Raw genomic sequence first — 13,740 nt, 5'->3', positions numbered from 1 at the left:
TCTCCTCCCTCCTCTCATTCTCTCCACTGAGGGAAAATGGAGCGGACAGTAATGGCCAGTGTAATAATAGGGTACAAGCTGGACCTTCATATTTACAAGTGAACGCTCACATGGCCACAGAACAGAGCTGATGAGTGTTGAGGGTTTAGAGTTGCAGTGACTCCCTATGGGCTTAGATGAAAAGGCAGGGAATTCTTACCGGAAATGTACATGTTAAAAACATATAGCATATAAAATAATTACACAATAACAAATTTGATTGTAATATAAATTGATTCCACAAGTCTTCACCTTCACAAACACCTGAAAATCTATAGTTTGGAGCATTTTTGTATTGGAAACAGGTTATCAAGTCATTTTACATGCCATTGAACATGTGTTAATTTAGTGAATTTCCAGTAGGGATAGGTCATAAGCAACATTTGTGGCTCTGTGCAAAACATAAGGATGCATTTGGAGTGTAGTTAGTCTTCACTCCCCTGGGCAGTTGTTTCATCCTGGTGATTCAAGGCTCTGAACTACATAGATGTCCTATTAGACTCCCCACATTCCTCAACCTTTATTAACTCACTTACTAAAACATCTGCTGTTCCAAAAAAGTGAAATTAGGGAGAAGAGCTGTTTGCTCATACAATAATTTACTGCTTATGCACACATGCTCCCTGCGCTGCCTCAAACTTCCAGCTCTGTTTGCCATGAGAATGTGTGTGCATGTGTGATATGTGCGTGCGTGCGTGTGTGTGTGTGTGTGTGTGTGTGTGTGTGTACAAGCGCATGTGTGTAGAGAGAGAGACTGTTGGCCTTTGATAGCACCTGAGTCTCTGTGTACAGGAATAACAGTACATTGAGCTTTTGTAGCAGTGCACTGGAGCGAACGGAGGGCAATGTCAGCTGTATCTCTCCCCCAAACAGAGTGAAACAGTGAAACTGTGCCCCCATCCCTCATCCCACAGCTGGGCCACGCCAAGCCACACAGCCCCTGTCACCGCCTGCAGCCCTGGAGGAAACAAACGATGACAAAAACCCATCCACTGTCAGGGTCATCCAGGAGCACTGTCTTCAGTGAGACAGATGAGAGAGAGAGAGAGAGAGAGAGAGAGAGAGAGAGAGAGAAGAGAGAGAGAGAGAGAGAGAGAGAGAGAGAGAGAGAGAGAGAGAGAGAGAGAGAGAAGAGAGAGAGAGAGAGAGAGAGAGAGAGAGAGAGAGAGAGAGAGAGAGAGAGAGAGAGAGAGAGAGAGAGAGAGACCACTCTGTTGGAAAGAGGTGAGGGTGACAGGTGCAGGGAGGAGGCTACTGGGGTAGTGTGGGAGGGGGAGGGTGGACCTTGTTTGGAAATAATGTAGAGATTAACAATGTGGAGGTGGGCTTGGAAAGAAAAGGGGCTCCATTGGTATGAGGGGACAGCGGGTTGAGGGTTAGGGTTGTGTTGAGGCTATGGTTAGGGTTGTACCAGGATGTGGACATGAAGCTAGGGTTAGGGTTTTGGTTGAGGGTTAAGGTTAAGGTTGTACCGGGAGTAGGACATGAAGCTAGGGTTACGGTTAGAGTTGTGGTTGAGGGTTTAACCAGGATGTAGACATGAATCTAGGGTTAGGGCTAGGGCTAGGGTTGAGGCTAGGGTTGAACTGGGATGTGGACTTTAATCTAGGGTTAGGGGTTAGGGGACAGGGCTGGTCAGACACAGAAAGGGTGGAGTAGAGAGCAGAGACAGGAAGGTGCGATGTAGATTAAAGGCACCTGAAGGGCAGGTGTGGGGGGAACATTCGCGCTATAACCACATACGATACACCAGGGTGATTTCCATCCTTGGGGTGATCCCTGGAGCTCCCTAATCCCAACAGGGACAAGTGGGATTCCCCTGGGCTTCCCAGGGATAGACAGGGAATACTGGCATCACCATAGTAACCTCTAGGGTCACATACCACACATTTAAAAAATAGAAAACAGAACATTCTGCTCCATTGCACTCCATTGTAAAGGGTGCCAATATATTTGACCACGACTGTATAGTATTGCTGTCCTGATATAACATATATTCCTCCAGCTATCTCAGCACAGTTACCATAACTCTGTTGTAGCTGCAGGGCTGCCTATCCTATGGCTAGCCATGAACCGTAATCAGATCCAATCACATGCATGCACTTTATCAACAGACTGATTACAACATTGACTAAGACAGCCCTGATACAAAATACAGTATGTAAGGGATAATCAACGAGGGGCTATGCATTCTATGGAAAACAATGAGCGACGTGGAAGGTGTGTTCCACGACATGCAAGCAGAGTGGAACTGATCTTCTACGGAGTTGCATTATTTTCCAGAGAATGCATAGAGCCCTGAGTTGATGATCCCTTTTATACTATGGCTATAATTTAACAGATTTGATGCAAAAAATGTGTTCATTTGCAGGTAGAAATGTGTTCAACATCCACTGAAGTAGGTAGCAAGTTTACTAGATAGCTACAGTAGTTGCCTTAGTAACCAAACAGACTTGCTAGTTTAGCTAACTAAACTGTTGTGGAAAATTCGATCCAAAAATTAAGGCAGAGACTATTTAATTGTATAATAAAAAAATCTTTAATCAATCAGCTGCAGGGGAGATCTATCTCTGATTTCACAGGGAAGAACTCAAATAATAAATGGTTACATGTCCCTTATATAGTAGGAGGTCATAATACAATCATATGGTTTACACAACAGTTATTTTCTAAGAGCAACAGAACACAGAACACAATGGCCTTGTGTTAGGGTGCAGACATAACAGTCTATGCAAGCCATAACATCACAGTTCAACACAGAACATGTCACTTGAGAAGTTACAACAGCTCACCCCAAATTCTGCCACAACAAAACCATCAGTCCTAGCTTGCTATTATGACAATCAAATTCAACAATGGCAATAATGTTTTCAATGCGACTTTTGCTTTCAAAAGTAGCTCAAACATAGAACATGTAAGAATGAACTAAAGCCATTGAATTCTACCGTGGAAGTATACCGTGCTTTATAGGGAAATAATGCACGCTCTAGAATGCCCTTCAAGCCCATCAGAAACGAGTATTCAACAATGCCATGGTATGAATGATTATATAGGATAATAGATATTACAGCATTGATTACATTGGCAAAAATGTGTGTGTTTCTCTGGTTTATCCCCATTTCTCAACAGGGGCAAACACACCCAGCAGCAACCTTATTTCTTTACCCACAACCCATCACCAGCTGGGATATTTGCAACAGCAACAAGGGGTGCAGCTGTAGGGCACACACAACAGAGAGAAGAGTGTGTGTGTGACACGCAGGTCGGCAGTCTAAAGTGATGTGAAAGGGTATAAAGTGATATGAGACTCACCCGTATGGATTGCTGCTGGGTCTCTTGCTGCCGGTCTTGGAACGGCTGGACTTCAGCTCTCCACTCATGCTAATGTCTGTAAAGAACAACACAACCACAGTCAGGTATAAAAAGTACACAGTATGACATAATTCGCTCCAGCACTACAAGTACCAGGCTGTTTCTGCTTTAACCAATCATATATTTTCTGTTTCTACTCTAGCCATTTACTTTGTTGTTGTCGTCATGTGGCATGAAAACGACAGAGGTTGGCAGAAACAGACTGGCACCCGAGTGGCGCAGTGGTCTAAGGCATTGCATCGTAGTGCTAACTGTGCCACTAGAGATCCTGGTTCGAATCCAGGCTCTGTCGTAGCCGGCCGTGACCGGGAGACCCATGGGGCGGTGCACAATTGGCCATGTGTCATCCAGGGTAAGGGAGGGAATGGCCGGCAGGGATGTAGAGCATGGTGTTTGCAACACCAGGGTTGTGGGTTTGATTCCCACGGGGGGCCAGTATGAAAAATAAAAAAATTATGTATGCACTCACTAACTGTAAGTCGCTCTGGATAAGAGCGTCTGCTAAATGACTAAAAATGTAAAAATGTAAAAAAAATGTACACACTGACACTAACTGTGACTCTGTTGGCGCCAACCAGCATCAGAAACCCACATTTCTGTACATCAAGAGACTCTTGTCACAGCACATTAGCTCACTGGCATTGAGACACATGGCACTGGTCATTCCGACTTGCTGTGTCGCACACACATTTGTGCACGTACACTCACAAACACACACACACAAACACAACATACACACCGTCCCCACGGCTCAATTATACAGGAGCCATCTTGATTACAACACATGCCAGAGCAGCTCTCCCTCCATGGTGTGTGAGAGGGGATTGTGGTTCAGAGAAGAGGGAAAAGAAGAGAGGCCATTCTAACATGGACAGATGGGAGAGGGGACTAGAGTGTGACTGGGCAGGCTGCAGAGAGAGAGATGTGTGCATCTTTGTGTGTGTGGTGGGCTTGTATTATTTTCCTTGTGGGTACTGGATAGGATAGTAAAGCAAGGAAAATTCCCAGGTCCCCATTAGGACAAAGGCTATTTTAGATTTAGGGTTAGGATTACAATTAGGGTTACAATTACGGTTAGGGGTTAGGTTTAGGGTTAGGAGTTAGGGTTAGGTTTGGGGTAAGGGTTAGGGTTTTAAATGAAAATACATTTTAGGTCCCCACAAGGATAGTAAAACATATGCTGTGTCAAATCAAATCAAATTTTATTGGTCACATGCGCCGAATACAACAGGTGCAGACATCACAGTGAAATGCTTACTTACAGCCCTTAACCAACAGTGCATTTATTTTTAACAAAAAAAGTAAAAATAAAACAATAACAAAAAAAGTGTTGAGAAAAAAAAAGAGCAGTAGTAAAATAAAATAACAGTAGGGAGGCTATATATACAGGGGGGTACCGTTGCAGAGTCAATGTGCGGGGGCACCGGCTAGTTGAGGTAGTTGAGATAATATGTACATGTGGGTAGAGTTAAAGTGACTATGCATAAATAATTAACAGAGTAGCAGCAGCGTAAAAAGGATGGGGTGGGGGGGCAGTGCAAATAGTCCGGGTAGCCATGATTAGCTGTTCAGGAGTCTGGCTTGGGGTTAGAAGCTGTTGAGAAGTCTTTTGGACCTAGACTTGGCACTCCGGTACCGCTTGCCGTGCGGTAGCAGAGAGAACAGTCTATGACTAGGGTGGCTGGAGTCTTTGACAATTTTGAGGGCCTTCCTCTGACACCGCCTGGTATAGAGGTCCTGGATGGCAGGAAGCTTGGCCCCAGTGATGTACTGGGCTGTACGCACTACCCTCTGTAGTGCCTTGCGGTTGGAGGCCAAGCAGTTGCCATACCAGGTGGTGATGCAACCAGTCAGGATGCTCTCGATGGTGCAGCTGTAGAATTTTTTGAGGATCTGAGGACCCATGCCAAATCTTTTCAGTCTCCTGAGGGGGAATAGGCTTTGTCGTGCCCTCTTCACGACTGTCTTGGTGTGTTTGGACCATGATAGTTCGTTGGTGATGTGGACACCAAGGAACTTGAAGCTCTCAACCTGTTCCACTACAGCCCCGTCGATGAGAATGGGGGCGTGCTCAGTCCTCTTTTTTTCCTGTAGTCCACAATCATCTCCTTTGTCTTGGTCACGTTGAGGGAGAGGTTGTTGTCCTGGCACCACACGGCCAGGTCTCTGACCTCCTCCCTATAGGCTGTCTCATCGTTGTCGGTGATCAGGCCTACCACTGTTGTGTCGTCGGTAAACTTAATGATGGTGTTGGAGTCGTGCCTGGCGATGCAGTCATGGGTGAACAGAGAGTACAGGAGGGGACTGAGCACTCACCCCTGAGGGGCCCCCGTGTTGAGGATCAGTGTGGCAGATGTGTTGTTACCTACCCTTACCACCTGGGGGCGGCCCGTCAGGAAGTCCAGGATCCAGTTGCAGAGGGAGGTGTTTAGTCCCAGGATCCTTAGCTTAGTGATGAGCTTAGAGGGCACTATGGTGTTGAATGCTGAGCTGTAGTCAATGAATAGCATAATCACGTAGGTGTTCCTATTGTCCAGGTGGGAAAGGGCAGTGTGGAGTGCAATAGAGATTGCATCATCTGTGGATCTGTTGGGGCGGTATGCAAAATTGGAGTGGGTCTAGGGTTTCTGGGATAATGGTGTTTATGTGAGCCATGACCAGCCTTTCAAAGCACTTCATGGCTACAGACGTCAGTGCTACGGGTCGGTAGTCATTTAGGCAGGTTATCTTAGAGTCCATGGGCACGGGGACTATGGTGGTCTGCTTGAAACATGTTGGTATTACAGACTCAGTCAGGGACATGTTGAAAATGTCAGTGAAGACACTTGCCAGTTGGTCAGCACATGCTCGGAGTACACGTCCTGGTAATCCGTCTGGCCCTGCGGCCTTGTGAATGTTGACCTGCTTAAAAGTCTTACTCACATCGGCTACGGAGAGCGTGATCACATAGTCGTCCGGAACAGCTGGTGCTCTCATGCATGCTTCAGTGTTGCTTGCCTCGAAGCGAGCATAGAAGTGGTTTAGCTCGTCTGGTAGGCTTGTGTCACTGGGCAGCTCACGGCTGTGCTTCCCTTTGTAGTCTGTAATAGTTTTCAAGCCCTGCCACATCCGACGAGCGTCAGAGCCAGTGTAGTACGATTCAATCTTAGTCCTGTATTGACTCTTTGCCTGTTTGATGGTTCGTCGGAGGGCATAGCGGGATTTCTTATAAGCGTCCGGGTTAGAGTCCCGTTCCTTGAAAACGGCAGCTCTACCCTTTAGCTCAGTGCGGATGTTTCCTGTAATCCATGGCTTCTGGTTGGGGTATGTACGTACGGTCACTGTGGGGACGACATCATTGATGCACTTATTGATGAAGCCAGTGACTGATGTGGTGTACTCCTCAATGCTGTCTGAAGAATCCCGGAACATGTTCCAGTCTGTGCTAGCAAAACAGTCCTGTAGCTTAGCATCTGCGTCATCTGACCACTTTTTTATTAACCGAGTCACTGGTGCTTCCTGCTTTAGTTTTTGCTTATAAGCAGGAATCAGGAGGATAGAGTTATGGTCAGATTTGCCATAACGTGTGTGTGCATTTGTGTAGGTTTGTCCCCCTCCCCTTTTCATATCCTGACCAAGCTAATTTGCCTGTCCTCCAGGGTCTAAGTGTGACCTAGGTCTCCTCCACCTCATGGCCAGGCTCGGGCTCTCCCTGCTGGGGTTGGTAGGGTGGGTCAGGCTGGCAGAGTGGCAGTACTCTGGAGCTCAGGCCCAGGGCCGACCCCAGTGCCCGGCCTGGCCTCCCACAGTGACAGCATGCCTGATAAACGGAGCTGTGCTGCCTAATTGCCCTCCGTCTGTCACTGGGAAATGCATGGACTCTCAGTCTGCAGAGCTGTCACAACACACCCCGCTGTCCACTGCCTCCTGTCTACATCCACAGTGGCACACATAGGTCAACAAACACCTACAGACACATACAGTATGCACAAACAAGAAAAGTATACACCTTGCTGGTAGGAATATGCCTTGGTGAACGTTAGGTAATTTCTAACTATTTCATGTATTCCGCAGAGACATTTAGAAGGGCATTCGAAACAACCCCCCAAGCCCACAACAGTACCCTATCAAAACAAAGTCAGAATAAGCCATTACTAGCATTGAGATGATATCGTAGGTTAGCTGTATCACTATATAACATTAACCCCACAGGCTTCAGTAGAGTGACTACAACACGGCTGGGGGAATACTGTACCTTATGTTACGTTTACTGAGCTAATCGACTACAGGGTAAAGCCTTTACAGAGAGAGAGAGAGAGAGAGAGAGAGAGAGAGAGAGAGCCCATGCATCCTGCTCTACAGGGGACCAACCTCAGGAGGGAGGGATGTGTTGTTTGGTAAACACACTATAACACAAGGCAATTAGCTTGCCCTACTGCCTTCTCCATTGAAACACAAAGCAGGATGCCTCTCAACGCTAAAAACCTCTAAAAACACAACTACAAAGCTTTCAATGTCTGCAGGGGATAGAACATGATTAGCATGCCAATAATTTTGACTTTGTTGTTGATGTGTTCTTTTGTTTGGCTGTTTTGAGAGACTTTTCGACTTGTAAGCAACCTGACCAGTGGTGAGTGGGTGGTTTGAAGTACAGTAGACCAACACAGAGCCTAGAGGAAACTCATCACTCTCATGAACCTGGTTGTATAAATTCAAATAACCACCAGTATGTTGCAAAATTTTCATTCAATTTCACATCTTGCATCTCTCAGTGTCTCTTTTCGCCATAGCTCTGCACTTCCTACTCGAAAACTCCTGTATAGTTTTTGATCAATTCAAAGTTCTCATTTCGAGTGGGCAAGACTGCTCCCAAGCCACATGGTTCCATATAGTTAAACCTAGAGTAGTCGAAATGGGGAAGAAGAGGAGAAGATCTTCATGTCTCTGAGCTGGGGGAATGAGACAGGCTCTGAGCTGGGGGAATGAGACAGGCTCTGAGCTGGGTGAATGCACGCTTAACTGTAAGTCACTTTGGATAAAAGCGTCTGCCAAAATGGCATATATTATTATATTCCCAGCTCCTGAACCATTAACAGATTACCAAACCATATTCCCCACTCCTGAGCAATCTACAGACAACCAAACCATAATACCATCTTACCCATTCCTCAGGCATCTCAAAAATACCAAAAGGGCTGTGCTTACACAGGCAGCCCAATTCTGATATTTTTTCCTGCTCATTGGTCTTTTGACCAATCACATCAGATCTTCTCATTTCAGATCTTTTTCAGAGCTGATCTGATTGGTCCAGAGAGCAATTAGGGGGGAATAGATCAGAATTGGGCTGCCTGTGTAAATGCAGCCAAGGTCTTCCCCACTCCTGAGCCATCTACAGCAGACCACACTGCATGTGCCTCCCTCCGAGCGAGACCAACTGTCACTCATCAGGAGCTGCCAATCAGTGGGATCACTATCTGGGCGCATTCCGCTGCCAAGTAAATTGCATCAACAAATGGCAAATTCCTGCCAGTTCACGCTGGGTTCAAAAAAGTGTTCCAGTTGTCCCCAAAAAATGACGCTGCCGACTGAAGTGGAGTCACCACCTGCGTCAGTGAAAAAGGCTTCAAATTGCTCAATGAACAAAGGAATGTTTGGGGGAGTGTTATGCTAATAATCGCCATCTACAGGGGAGGTGTGAATTGCAGACAATTACCACGTGCCATGTGCTCAGGTAGAAGCCATAGCTATTAGCCCAAACAAAGAAAACCATGTTTTAAAGTGGCACTCCAGTCGGCATTTCACCTAATTTATGACCTGATTTACAAACAGTAGTGGTGCGTGGGTAAAATAACTGGGGAAGCCAAGCCCCCCCCCCCCCATAACCTGTTAATTCATATGCCTTGCGACCGTGATATATAGACCTAAAGGCCGAGACAATAAGAAGACACAGTGGCAGAATAAATACAACCACACTTTTGTTTTTTTCACAAAACCGGATAGCAACCTCTGTCCAGCGAAGTCCACAAAGCATATTCATGTACAGTTAACAGACAGTTACATGACCTACAGCATGGTCAAGCAAGTTCATGTTTCCGACATTTTCGGACTACTAAACAACTATTGATTTAGAACCACAGAGAGTTACCTCCACTATTCCAGCACCATTTCAACTTCAACATTTCAACATCATCAAATCACCTCTGCTTAGTTTAATACAGTGACAACAAAAAGATACCAAAAACAATTTAGTCCAATCAACGTAAGCTAAATATAATGTGGCTGTCCATGGTTCTGATTTCTGCATGTGTGTGTGTGTGTTTGTGTGTGTGCGCATTCGTGCAAGTAGACAAACATGTTGACTCACCCTACTTGTAGAGAATGCCAATGCCATCCTCCTCTCTTTCATGTTGACTAAACGGTCTATCATTCTGTCATACAGTACATGCTTTTATTTTTTGTTGTCCTAGGCAACCTGGCTAAAATGCTTTCTCGCTAGCCTAACTTCCATTCATGGACAACTTTAGCTAGTTAACATTAGCCTTCTACGTCTAGCTACATATTGAACTTCCATTCTCTCAGGCCAGGGGCAGAACAATGTATGAATTAATGGTTGGATCAGAATCACCGTTATAATCATTGGCCAGTATGGAGAATTAAGTAAAACCACAAGTCAAAATCCCTATCCCATCCATGGCTAATTTAGGAAAGGGACAATTTTAGCTAGTTGGCTAGCTAGCCACCGGAGGACAACAACACAACGAGATGCAACAATTTAAGTTTTTCTGTCAATTACTTTCAATGTGATTTGATAGGAGTGACGCCAAATCCAAGCTGGCTTCCCTTAACACTTTTTTTTGGTGAGCCAGGACCATTCACAGTTGAACTCGCTCAGTTTAGCTCAATGCGGATTGGCTAATTTTGTATACTTTTTTTGTCAAGGGAGGCCAGATGCTCGCTGGCTTTCCTTGCCTTCAATGCTACGGGCGGCAACAATGTCATAGTCGTTTGGACCAGACAGCATCAGATAGATGGCCTAGACGTAGAGAGACAGAAGGGCGCTGTTTCGCTTGCTCAGATGCTTTCTCCTGTGAGATACATTCAACCTCTTGCGAATTGAAGGAAAGTTCTGAAACACAGAGAGAGGAAAGATACATTATTTTACGTTTTTTTTCTTGGTAAATTTTTTGGGGAAGCCTGGCTTCCCTTAGTATCCATGAATACACGCCACTGTTTACAAAACATAAGGCACGTATCAATAGGTGGTCCAGGTAAGTCAGTTGGTAGAGCATAGCGCTTGCAACGCCAGGGTTGTGGGTTCATTTCCCACGGAGGGCCAGTATGAAAATGTATGCATTCACTAACTGTAAGTCGCTCTGGATAAGAGTGTCTACTAAATTACTAAAATGTTAAATGTAAATGTCATGACATTGCAGTAGTGGGGTGGGCCTTTCCTCTTTTGGTCTCTACTGCTCCTCTATTGTTCCTCAAGCAAGGGGGAAGGCCGTTGACATCATGGGTTCCCATCAGACCAACTCCTTGAATGCCCTACTCCTTGAAGTTTGCAGTTGTCTAAAAAACACAATTTTTCTCAAAACATATTGTTTTACCCTTTAGTGTCTGCACTTTACTGTATTTATACTAGGGATATCACTTTTCAAAAGTAAACGTTCATAAATTGCTGGAGAATGTCTTTAAAATGTATGTGCATCCAGGTGTACTTATGTGGGTGAGTCAACTTATTTGAATGACATTATTTTCCTTTCCTGCAGTCAAATGACCAAATCGCCCTCTAGTGGCTTCATGGGTGGAATGTTATTAATATTTTTCATAATTCCATAATTAATCAACATTATTAAAAAATAATGCCAAAAATCTGGTGTTTCTATATCAAATGGTTTTGTTATATTTCAGTATTCTGTGATGCAAATAAAGTGTAATATTGGGATGCAAACTCAAAATTGATTTAATTTCAACTCTATATCTGACCATAACCGTGTGTGATGTATATACTTTTGTTTCAAAGTAGATTTGTTTAAGACTACCAAGAAACACTGTGTGAGTCTGATTTAGCCCACTGCAGTTGAACAAAGTGTGCTCCATTTGAAGTATAAACTATTTTTTACATAAAACTTTATTACATGAAACAAAACATTTAATAATTTTGATACTACAGAAAATAGATTGACTGCTATGTTAAACAACTGCAGTCATGGTTGCTTTGGTTGTCAACAGCCTTGTGGCTATTGCAGTGGCGGCTCCTGAAAAAATTCTCAGGAGGGGCAATTTTTCTGATGATTTAGGTGACCTACACACATTTTAAAAAAGATATGTCCAGCAACAACATGAAGACAGGGGCAGCATATAAGTCAATACCAGAAGCATTTATTGACTGATCTGGGGAGATGGATTCCAGTTTCTGTGACAGATTATAAATAATCTCTGATGCCTTTGTTATATTAGCTTTTGGTTGAATGTACTGTCGTAGTAAATATATAATGTTATAGCTTGGTCTGACTAAAATCTTGTGCATGACCCATTTTGTGTTGGGCGTTTGTTTTCAATCAATGCTGTTCCTATCCTATAACAATGGACAAAAGAGTCCTATCTTGTCAGCCTTGTCAGCAGGTGGCCAAGGACAACACCCACGCCATAGGTCTCTCAGTTCTTCCAACTCACGAGTTCTTGCTCTGAGGACACACACACACACACACACACACACACACACACACACACACACATCATCACTGATAACACACACACACACACACATCATCACTGTTAAACACACACACACACACACACACAAAAATCCCCTCTCTTTAGGCTGAACATTTGAAGACAGAGAACCCGACTCAGAGCCAATGCAACAGTGGAGGGGACCTCGCCCAACTCATCAGGACCAATCAGAAGATCAGAACTACTAGATTCAACCTACATCATTTATTGTATAAAATGTCTGCACACAATGTTTTCGGGGCTCTCTTCAGATAGCTCCCTAAGAGTTTGACGAACGAGTCCGTGCACGCGATTCCAGATATCTTTACCTCTGAATAAACTGCCTTTATTATACCATATCCACCCTGTCCAAAGTCTCTACTTGGTCTCAGTTCTCCAGTAAACTTGTGATTATCAACAGTACACAACGGTAACAAACAATTGGGGGAACTCACGGGGCAGATAGTAAGGTCGCAGTGACACAGAAAGCAGTTCAATGTCGGGGGTACAGAGTCGCTCTCTTACCAGGATCGATTTTCCCTGTGACTGTGTCAGATCGCGGTCCGCTCTGACCAGGGTGAAGCCGGCCGGCTCCACTTCTCTGTCCGGGACTCTGTCATCCAGCCAAGTCTCCCAGCTGTATTGGATTCCGCTGCCAGCAGCGTTTTCATTATTTAGTCCGTTCGTAGCGGGTATGTACACGATCAACAAGATCAGTCCAAAACCCACCACTGGAAATCCATGGTTGGCAGAATGTTTGTAAACTAAGTGTACAAATTAAAAACATAAAATAACGCCACTAAGTGTACAAATTAAAAACATAAGATAACGCCACACTGCAGGTCGCAACAGAGACGCTGCTAGCCGCTATTTTCTTAGTTACGTTCATGGTTACGTCACGTATGACGAAAGCGCGTAAGTGCAAGCCCACAGACACCCATAGAGATTGTATTGAAAGCTTTGAAATTTGAAAAAAATAGATTTTACATGGGAGTCTATGACAGACTTCTGGGCGATTTTCAACATGACTGAAATCGCCCCAAAAACGGGCGGGGCCATTTGAAGCACGACTTTAGCCTGATTTGACATTTAGTGGCAGTCAGATCAGATTAGAACACTGATAACTACTGTTGCCGTGATATAATTGATTAGAAAAAAAATCCCTTCCTTTTCCCGTTTGGCAGTGCGTCGCCCATATCGCCCTATTGAACACACCGCCCCTGGGCTATTGTAATCTTTTGACTGTAGAAAAACAGGATCTCTTAAAATACGTCCTCCAGTGATTTCTTTACTTTTCCTGTTGAAGGCAAAAGTTGCCCCTGACCACTTTCTCATTTCCTGCTCTGCATTTAGCTATTCAGATATTCTGTATCTTTATTGATTTTGTAAGAATAGACATTGCAGTGTTTCCAGCTGATGGTGACCTAAAATTGTGTTATGCAAAGTGTGCTTGTCTGTTGATGTGAGTATCTTTGCCTTCCATAGCTAATACTTTGATGAGAACATGTACTATTTCTAAATGGCCTGTAACAGAGTCAAATGCAGTATGAAAATAAAACGAATTTGGTTTCAAGGAACTACAATAATTACGGGGAGAGATGAAAGGAAACAAAAGCAATACAATGCAATTAGCTT

At 44.4% G+C, this 13,740-nt stretch overlaps 1 protein-coding gene across 1 annotated transcript in view; it reads right to left on the bottom strand.

The window, feature by feature from the left end:
- Window positions 1–13,740, bottom strand: part of LOC311111758 (RNA-binding Raly-like protein) — a gene marked incomplete at both ends in the record, with an annotated part of 58,227 nt that overhangs the window by 26,655 nt on the left and 17,832 nt on the right. Inside the window, one exon of the mRNA XM_084154574.1 lies at window positions 3,352–3,427. Within this exon, the coding sequence (XP_084010700.1) occupies window positions 3,352–3,427 (76 nt within the window). The remainder of the gene's footprint in view (window positions 1–3,351; window positions 3,428–13,740) is intronic.

The sequence above is a fragment of the Coregonus lavaretus genome (assembly GCF_964263955.1).
Source record: "Coregonus lavaretus genome assembly, chromosome: 37".
Lineage (NCBI taxonomy): Eukaryota > Metazoa > Chordata > Actinopteri > Salmoniformes > Salmonidae > Coregonus > Coregonus lavaretus.
This window is presented reverse-complemented; position numbering and strand designations above follow the sequence as displayed.